This window comes from Acipenser ruthenus, chromosome 30, assembly GCF_902713425.1.
Source record: "Acipenser ruthenus chromosome 30, fAciRut3.2 maternal haplotype, whole genome shotgun sequence".
Lineage (NCBI taxonomy): Eukaryota > Metazoa > Chordata > Actinopteri > Acipenseriformes > Acipenseridae > Acipenser > Acipenser ruthenus.
This window is the reverse complement of record NC_081218.1, coordinates 15,825,595-15,848,828: the sequence shown is the minus strand read 5'-3', so window position 1 is coordinate 15,848,828 and position 23,234 is coordinate 15,825,595. Positions and strand designations below refer to the sequence as shown.

Here is a 23,234-nt window from a genome sequence, read left to right as displayed (position 1 = left end):
CACAACAATTATTAGGGGGTGTTTATTATGCGCGTGTAAACTGGACTTTACAATATAGCATTATTGTATTATACTTACCAGCCTACTGTATCTGATGTTAACCCATACAAGCAGCAAGAGTAGCATGAGCTGGTAATGTGCAGAGACGCGTTTAAAACCTGGATGGAAAGCCTTGGTGACTATGTTCTGAATCAATACATCCTAAATGCATAATTAATAATACAAATATTGATATAAGTTACTGCCGCTGTTAAGAAAAATCAAGCCACATTTATTTATTTTTTTTGGTGTTAATTAATTTCTGTATCAATTATAGATTATTTGGAACAAGGACAAAACAACAAAAGCATCCAATACCAGTTCAATAAAACTACAGCCAGCTGCCTAAAAGGCTTCTTTGTTGTATATCAGTACTAATTCGATTAGAGTCATTAGTAATTCCTTTTAATCTTCTTGTAGATGTTTTTTAACCTGAAGGCAAGCTGGTTCTGAAGGCAGCAGATTTGTCCTCCACGCCCTGACTTGGAGTCACGATGGCGGGAGGTGTCGCGGCATGGCTACCCTTTGCCAGGGCTGCGGCCATTGGTTGGATGCCGGTGGCCAACTGCCCCATGCCCATCGCCCCTAGTGACAAAAACAAGCGTCAGGACGAGCTGATCATTCTGAACGTGAGCGGACGTCGCTTTGAGACCTGGAGGACCACCCTGGATAGATACCCGGACACTCTGTTGGGCAGCTCGGAGAAAGAGTTCTTTTACAACGAGGAAACTAAGGAGTACTTTTTCGACCGTGACCCTGACATCTTTCGAAGTGTCTTAAACTTTTACAGGACAGGCAAGCTGCACTACCCCAGATACGAGTGCATTTCCGCCTACGATGAAGAGCTCTCCTTCTTCGGCATCATTCCAGAGATCATAGGGGACTGCTGCTATGAAGAGTACAAGGACCGCAAGAGAGAGAACGCAGAGAGGCTAATGGACGACAATGAGAACGAGAACAAGGACAGCAACCTGCCGCATATGAACTTCCGGGAGACCATGTGGAGAGCTTTTGAGAACCCGCACACGAGTACCATGGCCTTAGTCTTCTACTATGTCACTGGGTTCTTCATCGCCATCTCGGTGATCACCAATGTGGTAGAGACAGTCCCCTGCAGTTATCAGATGAACCAGAAGGATTTACCCTGTGGCGAGCAGTATGGGGTGGCCTTCTTCTGCATGGACACTGCCTGTGTGCTGATCTTCACGGTGGAGTACCTCTTGAGACTCTTCGCAGCCCCCAGCAGATACCGTTTCATGCGCAGTGTGATGAGCATCATAGACGTGGTGGCCATTATGCCCTACTACATCGGCCTGGTCATGACCAACAACGAGGACGTCAGCGGAGCTTTTGTGACTCTGAGGGTCTTTCGAGTGTTCCGGATTTTCAAGTTCTCCCGTCACTCCCAGGGCCTGCGGATCCTTGGCTATACCCTGAAGAGCTGTGCCTCCGAACTGGGCTTTCTCCTCTTCTCACTCACCATGGCCATCATTATCTTTGCCACTGTGATGTTCTATGCTGAAAAAGGCTCCTCAGCCAGCAAGTTCACCAGCATCCCAGCATCCTTCTGGTACACCATCGTTACCATGACAACCCTTGGGTAAGCGTTTATCGTTCTCATATTTGCCACACTATCTTTATTAACAAGTATTGTTCTAAACTGGCAAAGGTTTCTATCCCCCCTATTACCTATCACCTGGCTGGGGTTGGATTTTTGGCAATCAAGGTAAATGCATTAGTGAAATACTGTTGGATTTTTTAATCTTAAAGCCTTGTTATCCAAAGCTTTCTTATTTTTGAAATGCTAAACTTTGCTGCCCAGCCATCATTCTGCTCATTTTGAAGAGGAGGAGTGTGTTACATTTTTATAATGGGTGAAACTCCACAGCTTTTGCAAAAGACAGTCTTCATTCCAAAATATAACATTTTTTCAACTGTATGTTTCACCAGTGCAGAGGTGGGTGTCAGCACGGCTAATTATATGCAACTCTTATCAGCTCACTATTCCCTAGAACAGTATTTTTGGTACCGATCACAATGTTGATACAGGTCATTGCTGCCTGTAACTGAGCATCTCTTATACTAGTTTTTCAATGTGTCTCTAGTGATAGGCTGGGGAATCTCAAAGCCCATTAATGAAACTGATCATGACTTTAAAAGGACGCCAACACTGTGGTCCTTCCTGTTGTGTAAGACATTGTGCTATTATAAAAACAGCTTATCTTAATTTTACAAAAAAATGTTCATCCTTGAAGCACATTTGACCTTTCCAAGGTACAAAAATTCCAAGTGACCTTTTAAAATGTACAGAACTGCTGCATAAAAGATCATGGGTTAGATCAAGGGTTGGGTTAGACTGCAGACTGGCTTGCTTCACTGTAACTGTCTGTTGACCACGGAATCCGTCTCATGCATTTAAATAGCCCTTGACATGTTCAGAACAGCTAGAAAGCAAACAATCCAAGATATTTTTTAGTATAGCTTCACTGGAGCAAGTGCAGAGTTCAATACTCATGACAACCAAAGGCCTTGGCACTGAAGGTTTTTAATCAGCATCTTGGGACGACCAGGCCAGCGTTTGCCAAAGGCAAGGACTCGGGATAGAGGGAGGAAGCAGCTCACAGATAGGATGAGCTGAGGGTGTGTATAGCTGTGCAGGTGCTAGGAATACAAATGTAATGTTGGTGTTTCTGTTTAGTATGTTAGAGGAGTGGAGATACCCAGTAGTGTACAAAGTGAATCAGGTCTGATAACATGCTTGTCACCCTTATCAGGTGTAGCGTAGAATAAAAATCACCAATATCTCGTTTGTATAGTGAAGATACTAAAAACAATTGAGGTAAGATTTGTGTTGGAGGTCATCAAGGACACAGTTGTGGATCAGTGGTCTTGAATGGGGCTTCACCAAGGTGTATGTTTGGAGGAGGAGCAGTCTCAGTTCATGGATATTGATTACAGGCTTGATGCAGTACTTGCATGTCAGACTCACAGAGAAGACTGTAAGCTGGTAAAACAGGCAAATCCTATTTGTGGTGCTGTCTGCTTTTTAAGATTATAAATGACATTTGTAATGGCAGGGCTCCTGAGTAAACAAAGGAGTAATATTGTCATGAAATATTTAGGAATGTCAAGGAAGCAGAAAACAGCACAGTGCTGAATTCCAAAGACCAGCCCTGTGCATTGCTGTTCCTGAACGTCAGTGAAACCTTGAGATTTATTTATTAATTTGAAACATGACATAATAATTAAGACAAAAAAAGAAAGGATATGCGGGGGGTGTTTGGCAAGTTTTAATCAGGTTTGCTGGGTTTTAAAAAAAAATGCAATATTATCCTGAACGAAATCTGAATACATTAACTGTACTTTCTCATTTTGCAGTAAACACGTGTTGCTTTCTCTGTGATTGTCTATAAATCAAATTCTCATCTCCCCCACCAGGCACAATGCCCAGCACTACATTAGATGAATCACCTGGTCAAAACTCAATGACCATTCTCATCTGTTGTTCATGGATCTATACAGATCACTACTCATTAATGGACCTGATTTGCTAAATGTGAATGCAATTGATCACTATTTAATTAAAAACATGGACCAAGCCCAAATTAGATGTGATTGTGGTGTTGAAAGCAGCATGCAGGGATCGTGTTCCTGTCTATACGGTACCTCTTCTCATGAGGAGGGTCTGCAGGTGCTATGTTAATATGTTTTTGTTTGGATTAGGTATCAGACACAGTTATTTTTAGATTGAGAGAATTGATTGGTGTTGGTGACTCAGTAAGCCATACCAATGCCTCAGAATTAGTGCAGGGACACATACTGAAATATTGTAGCACTGTTTAAAAATGTACCCAGTGGAAAAGGACCATGTTGGTTTACCTGAATACATGCCAGAGATTTGAAAGCGCAATCCAGCAATGCTGTCATTCTGAATTGTTGGTCAATTAATAATACAGGACATCATTTTTATACTTTTAAAATATCCCAGTTAACATTTCAATCAAACACATTTCCTCAGAACTACAATCCTTTTAAAATGGATTCCTTAAAAGCACAAGTCATTTTTTATAAAGTGAATATTTAGTGTAAATTATAAAAAGTCATTCTTCAAACCTTTGGAAATATCCTCAAATTAACCGAGAGACAGAGATCTGCATTTGAAGTAATTAGACTCATTTTTAATAGACAGTTACACATTCAAATACAGCCCTGGTTAATTTAGAGTTTTGGGATTCTGAAATTGTAATTCGTCTTTGTTATTATTCAAAGAATCGAACCAGTTTTCTGTTTTTGATTGCGTTCCGGGGCTGGCTTTGTGTATGCAGCATCAGTAACCATGGTAACCCAGCCCTTGCCTGCTGGGGCCTATGCTGATGGTGTGTAATTTTATTGTGGCATCTTTCTGTTTCCCCTGCTTTTAACTTCCTCTGCACTGTAGTGATTCTGCGTGAGCAGGATGGGGCCCCTTTAGGAGTGTTGGTGTGTTTCTGCTTCACACAATGTTTTGCACTGTGGTTAAGAGGCTATCTTAGGTAATGCAAGACCTTATTAGCACCATGGCTGCCGTTTAAAAACCTGTTCGGTTTTAGTATTGAATAAAGGACCAGGCTCTTTTAAACGCTTTGTAAAGATTATGGAACACAACTGTTTTATAGGCAAGGTTATTGTTCTGTCTTTTTGTTCATTTTATTTGAGGTGGATGTAACTTGAAACAAGTAGCAGGAAGCAGACAGGTGTGTAGACACCAGTTTATACAAAAAGATAATGTTGTAAAAGAAAGAGAGACGGAAATGTTTACGGGCCTGGCTGACCTGTGTCTTCATTTCAATAAATCTTTAGAGATTACAGCGTCAGGGTTGGGATTCACCACGACATACTGAAGGTGGAATTAACTGCTGTGAAGCCATGTTGTGAAATGAAAATGCACTTCATGTTAGCTAAAATCTTCTTTCAAAACAGCGCATTTGAGACCGATATAGTGCACTGATGCACATGGCGTGGAGAAGTCATGGAATTGTTTTGCTTGCTACAAACACATTCGTGGGCTGCTGGGAAATTCATTAAGGTTGCCTAGCAGGGTATTTGCTTGTTAGCCAAGGGGTCAAGGGGTCGTAGGTCATGCCCATGGCCACAAGAGAGCCATGAGATTAGCTGCCTATTGAATGCATTGGATAAGTGTCAGGAACTGCAATTAGTTTGCATGACAAGCACTTTGTGAGGCTTGACATCAAGAAAAGAAGCATTCTTGAAGCTAAACATGGTTTGAAACTTTCACCCCTTCATTTCCAATTAAAATGATTGGAGCGACATGGAAAAATAAAGCAAGTAACCCTGAATACCATTAGGGAGATCAGAGCTGAAGAAATGCATTCCCCGTGCAGAACGACATCCTGAGTGAGGATGTCAAACGCATTGGAAATGAAATGGCACTGAAAAATCTACAGGTCAAGTGAAATAATGGATGTTCTGAAATTCATAGAGAAACATGCTACAGCTCTGGCCAAACTTTATGCATCACCTAGGATTTTAGGATTGAGACATCATTAAAAAAATAAGCGATGTGAACACAATTTAGATCTTTTATTTAACATCATGTAATCAAAGAAACTACAAAATGAGATCACAAAAAGTCTACCGGAAGCCATAATAGTAATACAGTATTTCATAGTAGATTTTGAAATATCACATTTTTCAATTTTTGTCAGTTTTTCATTAAGTATATGGAAAACTACAAATCAGTATGTAATTCAATATGTTAACGCAACATTATTCAGCAGGTTTCATTCGACTTTATGAAGCAAAATTATTTAATTCTCTACGGTATTGTAAAACTTTTGGTCACAGCTGTATATGATTGCTGATTTCTAAATCATTATGCCTGTCTCATCTAATCACATTGCATGGTTTATGAATGCAGTGTTATCCCCCTGTTTCTGTTCTTAGTGCATGCTTCATTCTTCATTCTCTTCGTTCTTAGTGCATCTCTTGATGCAGTTCTGTGTTCAGTTCTGGGGTGGGACAGATTTCTGTTCTCAATTCCACAAGTAATCTCTCTGAGTTCCATTTTAGAACCGCCTGTAAACACCAGAGTCCTGCTATACTCATATACTCAATCCTAATCTTTCAACCACCATTTATTCCCATTAAAGAGAGTGCTTATACCATAATCCCTCCATGAAGGACGAATGTTATACAATTGTCTTAGCTGAAATAATACTCCCTGTTCATTATATAATGGTCCTGTTATTATTAAAATTAAACCATTGGGCTGGAGTGGACAAGCTCAATACTGCAAATGGATGTTTTGACAATATTGACTTTTATTTTATCTAGATAACGATTTCAGCAACATTTTAGCTCAGCATTATGTTAATAAACCCAGTTTGGCTGGTTTAAGGATAATGCTTTTCAGAAATGTAGGAAGGGGTTTAAGGTTTGTAGTTGAGTACACATTTTAATTTAAATATAATACGCTTTCAAATTGTCTTTTGGAAAGTATGCAAAAGCCAGACTCCTATTTGAAACTCTTCTGTTTAAAAAAAAATGCATTAATGCTAATCTAATTAAAAAATAAAATCTTTCGGAAATAAAAATAGAACCAAACAAATCATTCAGTTGCGTGCCTCTTTTTAACAGACGCCATCAACAGCATCTTGATGCTGGACGATATGTGCCTGGAAACCATCTCTTTCTAGGAAAGCTTTGATCGTTTCTAAGTAATGCTCTTGCAGCAAATCAAAAGAAAAGTAATTCCTAACTCACACAGGGACGCACATAAAAAATGTGCACAGTTTACAACTGTGTGATGGTGTTTCATGAATTCTTGACACGTAAAGTGTAGGATTTAGCACTTCAAATTAACTTAACCATGCAGCATTTTCTGCAGCAGTCCAGGCTTAATAAACGGGAAGTAGGATGAAAGTGCAAAAATAGCTATCTGCTTCCCTAACTCCCTTCCACACTATTAGCCATGTGGAGTCATTTCAGAAGCAGTGATTGCTGGGATACTTAGTAATCCTGCTCTCAGCACTAACATCAGTGGGATATGACAGTGAATACTGGTTTTGATTCACCTTGTATATTATTTTCTGACTCAGTTCTCACATCCTGGTGACTTTTTAAAGCGCTGTTTGAAAGCAGCCCTGAAACATATCGCCTCCCTAACCACAGCACTACCCGCTGAGCTGCCCCTCCTGTGGTATTCCTTACATTCACTCGGGGCAGAGTGGTTAGTGGGTACACTCTGGTGTAGCAGCTGTAGAGAGAAGACATGTCTGAGAGCTCTACACACAGCACATCTGTATATGGAACCCATCTGGCAGGGGAATCGAATGATGTAATGCAGGTTATATTAAATCATACTTTCACAACACATAATAATCCTGCTTTATTCCAATCCCCTCCAAACACAAAACATATGACATCCCCACAATAGTTGTCATTGTTTCAACAAGAAACCAATCTCACGTCACCAGTGTGTATTGTTTTGATTAATAACGACCTTAGTGGTGCTTAAAAGTAAGCCACCAATTTTGTTTTTTTAAATCCAGTTATGGTGGTTTCAGAGCCGTGACCTAAACTAATGAAAAGTGGGGAACAGCAAGACTGTTGCAATTATTGCGTAGCACACAAAGCCAATATATGGAATCCTTGTTTGGTCTGAAATACTTGAAAATGATTCGCAGATAAGCTCCTATCTGCCGTTGACAGGATGTGGCACAGACTCCACAAGGAGCTGGAAGGTGTCTCAAGGGATCCATTCACTAATTCGTATTTCACACAATTGACACAGAATGGTAGGCTGAGGATAGTGGTGACGAATTGTTCGAGTTCATCCCAGACATGCTCACTTGGCTTAAGGTGTATAGGAGTTAATAAAAGCCTGGAATGTGCCACAGTGGTGTGTGCCCAAATCCAGGTTAAAACAAAACCATGAACTTCATGTAGGTTTCACAAAACGCATTGGCACTAATATTCAACCAGAACGTTTGAGACAATGCTTCTTATTGTATTCTTACTCACATAGATCTCTTGTGAAATATTATTCTTATCATTATTTATAATGCCACGCGATATATAATTACTATTTATAGGCTCCTGGCCCCTTTCCTACAGGCTGTTTTCAACTGGGTAATTTAAAAGCCATTTAGCGCTATCTCCCTCCAGATCGATAACTCTTTGTCAGTGGGGGGGAAGCATCAGCGCATACTGATTATGCTCAGCACAGAATGGTGTGATTTTTCCTTGACTGTTTGTCAGATGCTAGGTAGACATGATCACAGGACACTGGAGTTGAAACATACCTGACATTGCTGGCTTTAATGAATCACATTGAATTCTTTCGGGGCCCGCTTATCACAATACAGACTCAGAAAACATGTCTTGCATTGACTAATGTTGTTCTCTGTAAATTCGTTAACCAGACAGGGAATGTCCTTGAGAAGTTTGTTTATGCTCAGGTGAATAGCCCGGAGAGGAGAATTCAAAGAGGGAATGAGAAAGACTCCAGATTTGCATTCCATGAGAGTTGCTGTTATTTACTTCATGCTAATATTTGACTCAGCTTTCACAAGACAAAATTAGACGGTAGTGGTGAGGACCAACAAAGACGTAGCTTCTCTGCACTGTATGAGCCTTCAGAGCTTTTCCTCTGGGTAGTGTGGATTTCCTATATAGGAATTGGGCTGTAGTTATTGAGATCAGATTATTATGGTATGTTTTAAGGACACATACTATAATAATTATGTTATGAATAGTTTTCTGTTAACTCGTCAGGACTTTTTATTGACAAAAATGCTTCACATTGTTGGAGTTATTGATTTAATCTTTTAATATTCCTGCAACTACTGTTTTATTTAAAAAGTAAAAGCTTCAGTGCATGTTATTTGTTAAAGACAATCGCCCAGCATCTTGGTAAATGAATGCAATATTCTCTCTCTCTCTCTCCTTCAATTACGTGCCATCTTGTTGTTCTTCTCTCCCTTTTTTCCAATATCTTTTTTCGCTTGACTAATCCATGGTATCGGTAACCCCGGGCACATTGATCTAAATGATGTTCCAATCCAGAGCAAAACGCCTATTGTATGCAGTGCATTTTTAAATAATGACCCGGGGACAGACACAGAAGCCATCAATAATGCTATTCCGTGTAGGTGGGTATTGCTTTGGAGGTAATGACATGAGGCTGCACTGCATTACATACCGGCACAGCATCATGGGGGAATGACAAGTCTTTTTAGATTGTTCTACATTCATATAGACCGGGGATGAGCAGCTTTGAGGAGTTAGATGGCCACCAAATCCACTAAAAACCTTTCATGGTTCATGCATTTATATATTGATGTCGGCTACATAGTGGGTGGATATAAAAAGGGTATTGTGTGGCCTTGTAGAGAGTCCAGAGAAGAGCAAGCAGAATAATCCCAGGACTTCAAGGAGTGATCTAGGAAGAACTGATTTTATTTCACAAATACTTCCTAAAGCCTTCTCCAATTCAGAGCAAGAAAAGACTTTGAAATTCACAAGGAGCCCACAATCATCGGGGGCATGTCCATCACATGTTCCTCTATTTGCTTCCATCTGTTTCATTCGAGACAGTTCAGTTTGTTCACCGCAGTGGTTTGATTGTCTGGATCTGTTTCATTCGAGACAGTTCAGTTTGTTCACCGCAGTGGTTTGATTGTCTGGATCTGTTTCATTCGAGACAGTTCAGTTTGTTCACCGCAGTGGTTTGATTGTCTGGATCTGTTTCATTTGAGACAGTTCAGTTTGTTCACCGCAGTGGTTTGATTGTCTGGGTCTATTTCATTCGAGTCAGTTCAGTTTGTTCACCGCAGTGATTTGATTGTCTGGACTGGTTGGATCTGCAGGATTATTCTCATTCTCCGAGGCAGGTACAGAGTGCCAGGAGTTTAACACAAGGTGGACTGGATCATCCAGAAGGAATTAAATTAAATATGATTAAAGTCTTTAATGTGACTGGAAGTATCTGATCCAAACAATGGTAGTCAGTTTATAGAGAAAAACACCTGATGATTTTTTTGTTAAAGTAGGACAACTCAGTGATGTAACTGAAGGTTAGTTTGAATGACAGAGATTCACAAGATTGTGAATGTATTTGTTTTAAAACTTATTAAACACATTTTTATTACAAATCAAGTTTAACAATATCTAAACCCCAACTAATAATGTCCACGTAAATATATAATTGCATACACTGAAAATAACAGGGCAAATTCCCCACAGAGCAGTCAACCTTCATTTAAACAAACCTGTTAAATATATGAGCATTTACATAATTAGATTTGCATTTGACATTATTACAGGCTATGCCTGTAATTGAGATTCGCAGCTAATAACAATTTATATTGTGTCCGTCAAATCTCAAACAATTTTCCCCCAAATTACATGATGAAAGCACAAAGCTCTTTAGACAGCTCAGCTACCAGTTATCAGAGAAACACATGCGATACTTTATACGTTCATTTTCCAGATTCCAAGCTATACATCAATGCAAAAGATTTCCCATTTGATGACCCTTATTATTTCAAATGACAGCCATAGTTTCTCCCCTACTTGATATTCATAGACAATGAAATAATGAAGACAACACATTATCTACTTCGGCAGTAGACACAGTCCAGCTTTGAAATTCCAGGCAATAGCTCAGGCTGGTAATCACTCAATGTTTGTCGCAAAACAATAAATGAACCCCCCCATGGCGATTCTAATTTCCATGCAATTCCAAATCTCTAACGGCAAGCATAGAAAGCAGTTATTTTTCTTGGAAAGCCTTGGAAAGGACTGTCATAAAACTGACTCAGGCAGTCATTGCTGGTACAAAGGACCTCACAAAGATCCAGTCATTGGATATTAGATTGGATATTAGATTGTATGCAGGTCAAGACTGCAGAACTGCATACATGTCTAGGAAACTCAAAAATGGTTTTCAGCCTTTTCATCTCAAGTAGCAGTGTTTCCAGCAGGTGTACCAGTAACTATGTGCAATCTTAAACAGCTGTTGTAAAACAGAGACCCACCCCATTCTAACTGGTCTTCTCATTGAATCAGTGCATCTCAAGTAGCAGTACTGGAACACGTACCACAGTTTGAAAAGCACTGCTCTAGATCTTGTGAAAGCCACCCCCCTCCCCACACACACACACACACAACACAGTCGCTTATACCACCCAGTCGCTTATTATGTAAATGTAGCATTATAGTGATTTTTCTCAGTGGCAGTGTGGGCTTCATTATTATATTAATCAATCCTCAATATTAGCTGGATATGAATGTTTAGCTCTTACTATGTCCAAGGACTGTGTTATCCTTGATTACCGAATCTGTAAAAAACAATTGCATTGGGGATTTGAAGCATCATCAGATCAATTCAATAATGTCAGCTCACAAAAATAAAGCAGCTCTATATGAATCTTGATCTGTATTGCTGCTGACACTTCATATCAATCGGCAGCGCAGTGCAAGCAAATATTAATCTCACAGATTCGACCTGTAAGTACTGGGAGTTTCCAAAGCACAAGGCTGGACCTTTTGATTCCACTTGTGGAGACGTTCAGGATTATTGATAAACCATCTGCCGTGTTTCGGATTACGGGAGAGGAAAGAAAGCTGCAGCAAAAATCCAGGTGTTCCTGAACTGTGGTGTGGGAGTAAATCTCAGGCAGTCACTAGAAATCCAACTTCCCATTCTCACACCCCCAAATGAATAACCTGCTGCACGGAACGCAGCATCTCAACAAGCAAACAAACTATCACTCTCGACATTTCTATTACAACTGCTAATGATTTAATAGGTTCAAACGAATCAATCACAGATACAATGTATCAGCTGCTCATTGGTGAACTTTATACTAGGTTTAAGTGATGTGAACTCTTTTACACTGCAGGCCTGTACCGGAAAGATAACTGCACTCAACAACACTGCAGAGCACTAAACTAATCCAGTATACTAATGAGTGCATCTCTGCTGAAACTATTAATGTCGTTATTTCTGTGAAGGCACTTAAAGCTGAACAAGTTCATTTGTTTATATTTAATATAGTCGAAGAAGCTAATTTTCTACCCATCAGTAATTTGTGTTTAATTGTCTATTATTTATTACAGTACAAAAGAAATCCAAACATACAATTGGTGATACAGAAGCACACATTCTGTTCACAGCTGGAGTGTATTACATATCAGGAGTGCAGATGTACCCTTAAAAGAAGGAGAAAGACAGAGCTTTAGGAACATGATTCCCCATACACACCTACAGATAGGATGACTTGACAGGCAGACAGGAGAGTCCCAGCAACAAAAACTAAAGCACAAATTGGACCACCAATCAACTCACTGTACCACTTATATCCGAGTCAGGTAATAGTCTTTTATCTCAATGGCATGTTCGGGTTTCACACACCTGTCCTAAAAGGGTTTTACATGTTAAAGAAAAGCAGAGCAATCGTGATGAGACATGCCTGCGAGTTTTCTCAAGGACTGCACATTGTATTCCCTTAGGGAAGACGGCTCACAAATCTGGCTCCTTCAATCATCTCTTCTGAGACGTTTTATTCATGGAAGTCGTTAGTACAGTCTTGAATACCGAAGTACTAGACAACCAGACACATACCCAATCAGAGACTGTCCAGTGTGCTGTCACCATGAATCAAAGAGATTTACAAAAGGGAGCTGCAGCTTCTCTATCCAGTGAAACCTGCATTAACCGGTCACCGGCCAGGAATGGTATGTGTGGTTTGTCCCCGAGTGGCTCACCTGGTAAAGGCATGACAGTGTGGTGTCAGTGCCATGTATAAACAATATGTACAGAATAGTATAGATTACGGATTACCAACTTTCATGACAATTTGATTAGTGGTTCACAAGCTGGGAAGACTGCAATGAAGCCTCTGAATTCTTTGTACAAACAAAGTCTAAAAATTCTAGATAAAAAGCCGACAAGATATCCTCATTGTTATATACTCAAGAAATATAACATGTTGTCAATTACATAAATTATTCATATGTATGTTTGGTTTTTAGGTCTTTGCAGGATTTAGCTCCCCCACCATTAAGGAGTTTGTAAAACTCTGCTCAGACGGTAATGCTAGAATTACTAGAGTAACTATAAGAGGTGATTGCACAGCTCCAAGACCACGTGCCACGTTTGCACAGACAGTTCTCTCAATGAAGGGCACCATGTTCAGGAATTTGCCATCGGAGGATATAAAAGGTTCTTATAACTGTAACAGTTTTACAAGTAAATTAAAGATCTGGTTAAAACAAAGACTGTGATTATGAACTGTAGCTATGTGTTTGTATTTGTAATACAATGGTAATGTTTATAGATTTGTAATATATTATGCATTGTAATGAATTATTAGTTTTAATATCCATAAGATAATGATTTTAATATATTATAAGGGTTGGCTGGGTATTTATTGAGGGAATGAATTTCAGTTATATTTATTATGCTGATAACAGTATTGCTATTTGGTAGCTGCTATGTTTATAATTATAATACAGTAGATGGGATTTTGGTTTATTAATCTATTAATTTAGATGTATTTATTGTAATGTGCTGTTTGTATGTGTTGGTTGTATATTATTTATTGTTTTGGTTTCTTATGAGCCCAGGGACTCCCGATGTAAATTAGTTTATAGCTAGTTCTGGGTGCAATGCATCTTGTGGCTTGTCATGAATGTTAAGTTATCCATTGTCCCTGTTAAATTAAACATTTGCATATGTACAGATATATGAACAAATGTCCATGTGACATGCAGATGTCCACGTGTACAGGCAGGTACATACCTAGATCTCCAGAGTTGATGCTAAATCATGTTCAAAGTTTCACATGTACTAAATTCCCTTCTCGGGCCAATTATTTGTCAAAACCCTGTCGTACCCTTAAAACAAATGATGAGCCAGACGTTCCCCTGCATCTCTGCTGTGGTAATGGATTCATGAATGATTCCTGTGTGTCTCCTGTTCACTTCAGCGACCTGCTATGAAAATCTGTGTCAGACTAATGTGTTTGAAAATCGCTCTCAAGTATTTCACTGAGCCCAGTCCCAACTTCTGTTAAAAGGACATTAATAATCTGTCCCAAAATAGAACTGCTTAACGAACAGGGTTTAGACAGAAGAGAGAGGCATGACGGGAAGGAGGAGAATGTGATCAAGCTGCTTTAACGGTTGTGTTTTCCTAAACCTCAAAGCACAAAATAACGAACACTGTATTCTGACATCAGCACAGTGCAGTGTTACAGAGCTGTGATACTAATCCAGATGAAAACCACATCCACTACATCAGCACAGTGCAGTGTTACAGAGCCGTGATACTAATCCAGATGAAAACCACATCCACTACATCAGCACAGTGCAGTGTTACAGAGCCGTGATACTAATCCAGATGAAAACCACATCCACTACATCAGCACAGTGCAGTGTTACAGAGCCGTGATACTAATCCAGATGAAAACCACATCCACTACATCAGCACAGTGCAGTGTTACAGAGCCGTGGTACTAATCCAGATGAAAACCACATCCACTACATCAGCACAGTGCAGTGTTACAGAGCCGTGATACTAATCCAGATGAAAACCACATCCACTACATCAGCACAGTGCAGTGTTACAGAGTCGTGATACTAATCCAGGTGAAAACCACATCCACTACATCAGCACAGTGCAGTGTTACAGAGCTGTGATACTGATCCAGATGAAAACCACATCCACTACATCAGCACACTGCAGTGTTACAGAGCCGTGATACTAATCCAGGTGAAAACCACATCCACTACATCAGCACAGTGCAGTGTTACAGAGCCGTGATACTAATCCAGATGAAAACCACATCCACTACATCAGCACAGTGCAGTGTTACAGAGTCGTGATACTAATCCAGGTGAAAACCACATCCACTACATCAGCACAGTGCAGTGTTACAGAGCTGTGATACTAATCCAGATGAAAACCACATCCACTACATCAGCACACTGCAGTGTTACAGAGCCGTGATACTAATCCAGGTGAAAACCACATCCACTACATCAGCACAGTGCAGTGTTACAGAGCCGTGATACTAATCCAGGTGAAAACCACATCCACTACATCAGCACAGTGCAGTGTTACAGAGCCGTGATACTAATCCAGGTGAAAACCACATCCACTACATCAGCACAGTGCAGTGTTACAGAGCTGTGATACTAATCCAGATGAAAACCACATCCACTACATCAGCACAGTGCAGTGTTACAGAGCCGTGATACTAATCCAGATGAAAACCACATCCACTACATCAGCACAGTGCAGTGTTACAGAGCTGTGATACTAATCCAGATGAAAACCACATCCACTACATCAGCACAGTGCAGTGTTACAGAGCCGTGATACTAATCCAGATGAAAACCACATCCACTACATCAGCACAGTGCAGTGTTACAGAGCCGTGATACTAATCCAGATGAAAACCACATCCACTACATCAGCACAGTGCAGTGTTACAGAGTCATGATACTAATCCAGGTGAAAACCACATCCACTACATCAGCACAGTGCAGTGTTACAGAGCCGTGATACTAATCCAGGTGAAAACCACATCCACTACATCAGCACAGTGCAGTGTTACAGAGTTGTGATACTAATCCAGGTGAAAACCACATCCACTACATCAGCACAGTGCAGTGTTACAGAGCCGTGATACTAATCCAGACGAAAACCACATCCACTACATCAGCACAGTGCAGTGTTACAGAGCCGTGATACTAATCCAGGTGAAAACCACATCCACTACATCAGCACAGTGCAGTGTTACAGAGCCGTGATACTAATCCAGGTGAACCACATCCACTACATCAGCACAGTGCAGTGTTACAGAGCTGTGATACTAATCCAGGTGAAAACCACATCCACTACATCAGCACAGTGCAGTGTTACAGAGCTGTGATACTAATCCAGATGAAAACCACATCCACTACAGAGCGCTGCTCAGTGCCTTATTTTGCTCTGTCTAGGAACACAAGAGTAATTTCTCCAATCAAGGAACCTCCTACAAAGATCCTTTACCTGTAGCTCTATAACATACAGCGCTGACCTGGTCTGTAAGTGCCAGATACTGGAGGCTGGGTCGTGCATTTTCTTTTAGAACAGGCTATAAGAGCACAGAATACAGCAAGGTTACCAAAGGGGCTGATTGGGAATAAAGGTGCTGTTGATTTTTAGCTGCCCCATATTTGGACATTGGCTGCCGATTCCACCTCCAGTTGCATTGTGCCTCTGCACCTTCTATAGATGCTCCCCTGCTAATTCTGAATTGAACTGGCTCCACGCTGGCTTATATAAAGACAGTTCAACATGTGTTACATTTTGATTAGAGTTTTTTCACTGAAGGGCATTTGCCATGGTGATTGAGGGGATCTATTTATAATTGAAACTCCCCCATCAAGGCACTGGTCTCCATGTTGTTTGTCAAATAGATGGATAGCCATGATGAGTAATTTGGAATCATCATTTCAGCGGCTGATAAATGAGGGGAAGAAAAATTTGAATTTTTTCCCCACAGTTTATGGTCAGTGTGTTGTTTTTTTTTTAATGACAGTTTTGCTCAGATAATCCATCTTTGGTGAAGTATGTTGTTGTGGAAAATGTGAGTTTAAAGACATTAACTGCACTTATTGGCTTTCCGAAGTGCAGCTTTATCTCTGACTAAAGTGTGTCAGTAATTGTAATTTTTAAAGACGTTTTTACCTTACGAATAACAGAGCTGTTTATTGGTGTTGCTTGGGTCTGTAATTAATGTGCTGTGCTTTTGGGATTTGGTAAAAAGATCAATTCTTATGTTGGTTTATGACACACGGTTCTGTTCGGATTTCATTTTTATTGTGTCATGCAAGAAAAAAACACAAAGGACAGATATTTATTGTGTCAAGGCTTTTAAACTCACAAACCATTTGGGATTTTTCCCAGACACATTAGACACAATGATGGCCTGGAATGCATTTGAAGGCATGTATTATGGAAACAGTAAGGTTTAGCTAAATCTTTTGTGCCTGTAAGTGGGTTTTAATGTAACTTTCAAATTGCTGCTTCTTAACTTTATTTTTTTTTAGATAGCGTTATTTAACATGTGGCAGTTGTGTGTGTGATGTGCCTGGGGAGCTTTATATAAATGCATTGTGCTGTGTAAATGTAAATGCTTTTTGCAATCTACTGTACAGTGCTTTGTGATCATTTTGTATGAAAAGCGCTATATAAATGCAATAAATAAAATAAATACAATATTGGAGCAGCAGAGCCAGGCACCATTAAGAATGATTGCAAACAGTAAGGGATGTGTAAAATCCATACTAAACGGGGGGGAAGTTACTGTTCCTTAATATGAATAGACCCCTGTTCCAAAAAGCAGGATAGCTTATGCAAGTACATGTGCAGAAAATAGGAGGAATCGTGCTCCAGCTACAGATTCATAACTCACTTGGCCTAGGTGTATCTCCCATAATAAAAGCAGAGCAACGTGCTACTGGAAGTATATTTTATTTGATAGAAAAACATCACCGTTTGTATTGCTTTAGCAACCTCAATTAGTGTGAATCTCATTGTTCTCCATGTTTCCCAGCAAGCTGGTGTTTAGCTGGGTTAGTAAAGTCAACGAATGTATTATTATTATTATTATTATTTATTTATTTATTTATTTATTTATTTTAATAGTTTGAATTCAGCCTGTAGGCACGGAGGGAAGATTGTATTCTCTCCATTATGAGAATGCTTGCTTTTGTTCGCTGCACTGGTCTCTTGTGTCATCTGTACTAGCAAAAAAGTGACATCTTGCTGAGGCTGTGTTTGGAAAGCTAGAAAAAATGTGTCTTCCACTGCTTACAGGTGTGCATCACAGACAGCACTGAAGAATAAGATGCTAGTTATCTGGACTGTTTGCAAACGTGTGTACCGCGCTGGGGAGTAACACCTTACCTTACATGCATCACATTTCTGTAATCTCATTACCGCTTCATTGTTTCAGTAACTTGTAATTGTAATGGTTCCTTTTTCAGGCAGGTAAATACATTTGCTATTACATTACATTACATGGAAACCAGAAAGCACTTCAACAGTGCAAACCGTACCTGTCATATGAGCATGCCTTTTATATCATCTTGCAAGAAAATGGTGTCAGAAGAGGAAAGGAGTGGGTTTAATAGCTGAATCTTTAAGGAATATTTTGAGAGGGTACAGCTGTCTAATAAGGTGATAGCAGGTTTGATAGCTGGATCTTTAAGGAATATTTTGAGAGGGTACAGCTGTCTAGTAAGGTGATAGCAGGTTTGATAGCTGGATCTTTAATGAATATTTTGAGAAGGTACAGCTGTCTAGATATACAAGAGGCAGTTCTAAAGGCAGGTGTTAGAAGTTACAGATAAAACCCTCTTATATAGAATCAGTGCTTGTGGAAACCAACAAGCCAGGAGATTAGAGAGCAAAGGTCCTGTCTTGAGTTTCCAGAAGCGATCAATACAATCTGCTTGGGAGCCCTTTGGGTCTCTGTTTACCTGGGCAGTGAAGCAAAGCTGACAGCCCCAGTGGGATCGCTTTCACACTTGAGGTTAGGAACCTGTTATACTCTAGACATGTTTAAGGTTTGGTTCCGGCATATATAACACATCCAAGCAGTTTGAGGACTGGACTGTGCTTTGTTAATCTGTGTTATCACTTGTATTTGAATGCTCTCAGCAAATGGCATGCAGTTCTTCAATGCCACTTGATTTGTCATTATGCTGATGGCTCTCATTGTGAATGCATAGCCTTGGCAGGGGGTGGATGGTACAGACATACGTCTTAATGTTGTCATTTGGAGGAATTGTATAAAAAGAAAGAGGCAGTGTTTTGTTTTTAAATTCTCCCTATTTACTTTTTATGAGGTCGATAAGTCCTCAGTTTTCTATGAAGTTTGCAAATGATTTCAGGGATTATGTGCATAATTGCTTGTCGCTTACGCTATGTGAAGCGACTAAGAACTTATTATTATGCAGTGCAGTTTAATTAAAAAAACACAAAAACAGCTTTTGCATAAGATTAACCAAATCTTGCAGACACAGCTGTAGAAAAGAAGTGTCTTTGCTGCGGAGAGCGGAGAATCTTTTTGAAGCTGTCCCCTCTATCCTGCCTCCAGACACAGGGGTTGTATACAATTTCCACATTGAAACCGAAAGAGGTGAGCTACAGCCACCGATTCAAACAAGCAGGAAATAAAAAGGTAAAAAGAAGCTTCGACTGCTCGCTCCTCGTCCGTTTCCAAGACTAATGTGAAAAGAAAGCCCTTGGTGTTTATATGAATTGTTTCAACATATTTATCGATTTTGTCAGCATAATGCTATTATCCTGCTCTCCCAATTGAATTGCTGGCTGATCCCTCACGCCTAGCAACAGGTGTTCCCATGGTAACTGCGTAGCTGAGAACGACTGTATTTTTTTCCAAACGTTATTATATAATGGATGGCCGGCAAAAAAAAAAAAACATTTCTTATGCACTTCAAAATGGGTTTGAAAATGGCCCTATTCTGTCTTTAGAAATAGAGTCCACTTATACAAGTGTGTTAGAGAACAGAGTCCACCTATACAAGTGTGTTAGTGCTTCATTGATAGCTATAACAAATAAAGAGGTTCTTTCATCTTCTGTCTTTATTTTCATCCCTTCTTGATACATATTGTATATGTATACTATATATGCTAACTGGCAGCTGGCTGCTGTGGGATGTTTAAAAAAAGTGATCATTCATTCAACACAGCGAGTTATTTGCCAATTATAGTTCAACTGTCTCAATGCTTTGAAAAAAACCTTTTTCAAAGCCTGTATTTTGTAACTTCCTATTACAGTTTGCAGAAAGTATCTACAGGAGTCCATATTTTAAGAGAAAGTAACTGTCAGCTCCAAGTATATACAGTCGTGTGCAAATTTATTCAAACACCTCAAGATGTGTCTGCTAAGAAATAAATAATAATAATTTCAATCCTTTATATACCTACATGCATGAAAATCTCTGGGCGTGAGAATTTCAACTTTCAGTCAGAAACAATAGGCACTCATAGGTGTGAAAATGTTAGACCACTTTGTGCTTTAATTAGGCTTCTTAACAACTTGTAAAAAGTCTCCTGCATGACCATTTCTGTTCACTCTGTGTTCCTTTTCTCTTACTATTTTAAATTAAATGTGACTATTTTGACAATTTTCCAAGATTTTCAGTTACAGTGGTTTGATTTCATAAAGCTACAGAAGCAATGCGGTGTTTGAATAAATTTGCACACTACTGTATAATGTATAGTAGACGCTGATACAGTGTTATTATTATTTTTTAGCAGACACTTTTATCTAAAGTGACTCACAGAGACTTCATAAGTATGCATCACAAGTGCTGCTGCAGAGTTACTTACAATAGGACCTCAGTTTTACATCTCATCCGAAGCACAGAGCACAAGTGATTTGCTCAGGGCCATGCACAGTGACACAGCGGCTGGGATTGAACCTGGAACCTCCTGGTAACAAGCCCCTTTCTTTAACCACTGGACCACCAAGCCTCCTAAGTGTTTCTTTGCATCAGATGGCTTATATCAAATGGAAATGACACTAAGATTGTATATAGTAGTATATTATTCTTATTTACCTGTACAGAATGAGTCATAATTCATGCAACATTGTCAGAGCATCTCAAAAACTGGAGTGGATGTGGAGGATGATATGCAAAGGGAAAACATCAATGACAGAGACCCAGCAAAACAAGAGTACTGCATGAATTATGAATCACCCTGTATATTATTAAAACAATGATATAGGGTCTGTGTAGAATGCAAGCTGATTTAAAGCTGGGTGTGGCTCTCAGTGTTGAGTCACATGATTTTAATGGAATGAGGTAGGCTGACTGGATCCTCCAGGCAAGCTCAAAACCAAAAGCAAAATTAGAGAAAAGGATAATTTAATATGGGAGCAACCGAGCCCAGAGTTACTCAGAATGATTGCAAAAAAACATTTGAAGCGATTTACACTTTAACTGTGCAGACACATGCTCATTCCTGACACTGTGTTCTCGATACTGTTCTACACATGAATATTGAAGTCTGGACTAGAAACAAGAAGGTTAACAAACAGAACAGACTTCCACTGACAGGCTGCACTGACAGAGGGTCGCCATGGCGACTGCTTGCACACCATCGGGGGGTCTGGACCAGGTGCAGAAAGGACATGCTGCTGGATGTCTGTCAGCCAGTCCTGTCAGGCACATTGATTTTCTTCCAGGGGAGGCCAGCGTCTCTGCTATCTTTAGCCCCTGTGTTTCACACATGGTTCATGAGAAGGTTGCTCTTATCAATGTGAAGCACAGTGGGGCAGGTTAGGAAGTGGATAGGAAAGAAAGGAAGTAGATTCTATCTTTCAGAGACACCGCGGCGGTGCTGAGCCACTGCTTGCTTTTAACACTTCCACAGAGCCACACTCTGGTTTGCTGTTTGAATCTCCGTCTGAAGCCCTTATCCTGCACAGTGTATTAAAGAACAGTGTTGTGAATCACTGAGGAACAAGGCAGACATTCAGTGAGCCACCAAATAAACTTGTATTCCAAGGCTTTGCTTGCCATTGTTACTTAAATAGATTAGCGGTTTAAATAGATCCCTACATCATTCAAGCTTTCCATTAGGGTAAACCAACATTAATTAGACACACCAACGATATAAACGCGTCAGACGAGGCACCCATTGTGAATGGGATGTTTTCCTGATTAGAAGTGCAGCAGTTTTATACTTTTAGAAGGGATACTGTGAATAATGTATGTATTGTCTTTATATAGCAGAACCTGCTTCAGTTGTCAGGATGATTCAGAGCTCCTCAGATATCATGAAATATGACCTTATCTGAATTCTATAGATTTTTATCAAGTATGATTCGAACTGGGAATTCTGTGGGCCGAGCGAGTGAAAACATTAACTTCTAGCGATCAGTCAACATCATCCTTCCCACTTAATATGTCAGAAGAGCCTTTTACTGGGAAAAAAATGAGAGTATCTTTTATTCAGTGATGAAATGCAGCTTCATTCATTTATATCATGCCTGTAAATGCATTACATATACAAACTGCTATCATCCATGGCTGGCAAGTACCTTTAAACTTACAATGACTCTTGTTGTGTAATATAGGGGGCGAATGTAACACAAGTGCACGGATTTACATCTGAGTCCACTACTCTCCCTAAAGGGGAAAGACTAGTGCGTTAACCCAACCCCCCCCCCCCCCCCCCCGCCCCAGCTTCTCAAGTTTCTATTATAAAAACACAGCCCTGTGATTGTAACCTACTGTCTTTATTGCAAAGCACTGCTTCATCTAAACAGATCTCTCTCCTGTTCATAAAAACAGAAGATCCTTTAAAATATTCATTGTCTAGTCAGAAGGACGATTATAATATCTGAGCCACTGTTATTCCGGGCACATTTCCAGAGATCTGGAGAAAATGTTTTTAACAGTGTAAATAACCAAGGCTTGAGAAACACCAGTCTATCTCATTAGCATAACAGCATTCTTTTTCACTTTGACTCAAGTGAAGAGCCCATGTATCTTCCCACAGCATTCTTTTTCACTTTGACTCAAGTGTAGAGACCATGTATCTTCCCACAGCATTCTTTTTCACTTTGACTCAAGTGTAGAGACCATGTATCTTCCCACAGCACTGTGACCTGGTCTCACAGACCCATTAGCACTGATATTCATGTACCTGATGCAAGCTGACATTTTTAAAGGCTCTTTTTATCATTGATTTTTCACGTTACTGTTTTATGGTTTTGTAATGATGTGGTTCTGTAATCCCAGTCTGCCTTTACCTGGCTTTCAGGGCACAGTTAATCTGGATTGAATGACCATCAATTAAAGTCTGCTTTGTATCGAGGAGTCAACTGATTGCTTAACGAAGGACTCTGCTGAAATAAAGCAGTCACTGTGTTTGCCAATTAGTCACACAATGAATGCGTGAGCTGCAATCTTATTTTAATGAAGAGCAAAGTGAAAAAAGCATGTGCTACCATGGCCTCCCAAAGGCAATCTTCAACTCATAACTGGGAATTGATCAGTCAGCTCTGGGGAGTACAAGCAATGCATTCTTAATTAACAGACTGACTGGCAACTGGTTAGTTTATTTTCTGAGGAAACCTGCAGGCTTTAAAATAAGC

General features: G+C 39.9%; 1 protein-coding gene across 2 annotated transcripts in view; it reads left to right on the top strand.

Annotated features, from left to right (window-relative positions):
- LOC117426346 (potassium voltage-gated channel subfamily D member 3-like) overlaps positions 1–23,234 on the top strand; it is a 116,432-nt gene that overhangs the window by 59,898 nt on the left and 33,300 nt on the right. For both annotated transcript variants that reach the window (XM_059004844.1, XM_034920478.2), the window contains one exon: positions 460–1,639. In XM_059004844.1, coding sequence (XP_058860827.1) covers positions 534–1,639 — 1,106 coding nt within the window. In that variant the 5' untranslated portion in view covers positions 460–533. The remainder of the gene's footprint in view (positions 1–459; positions 1,640–23,234) is intronic.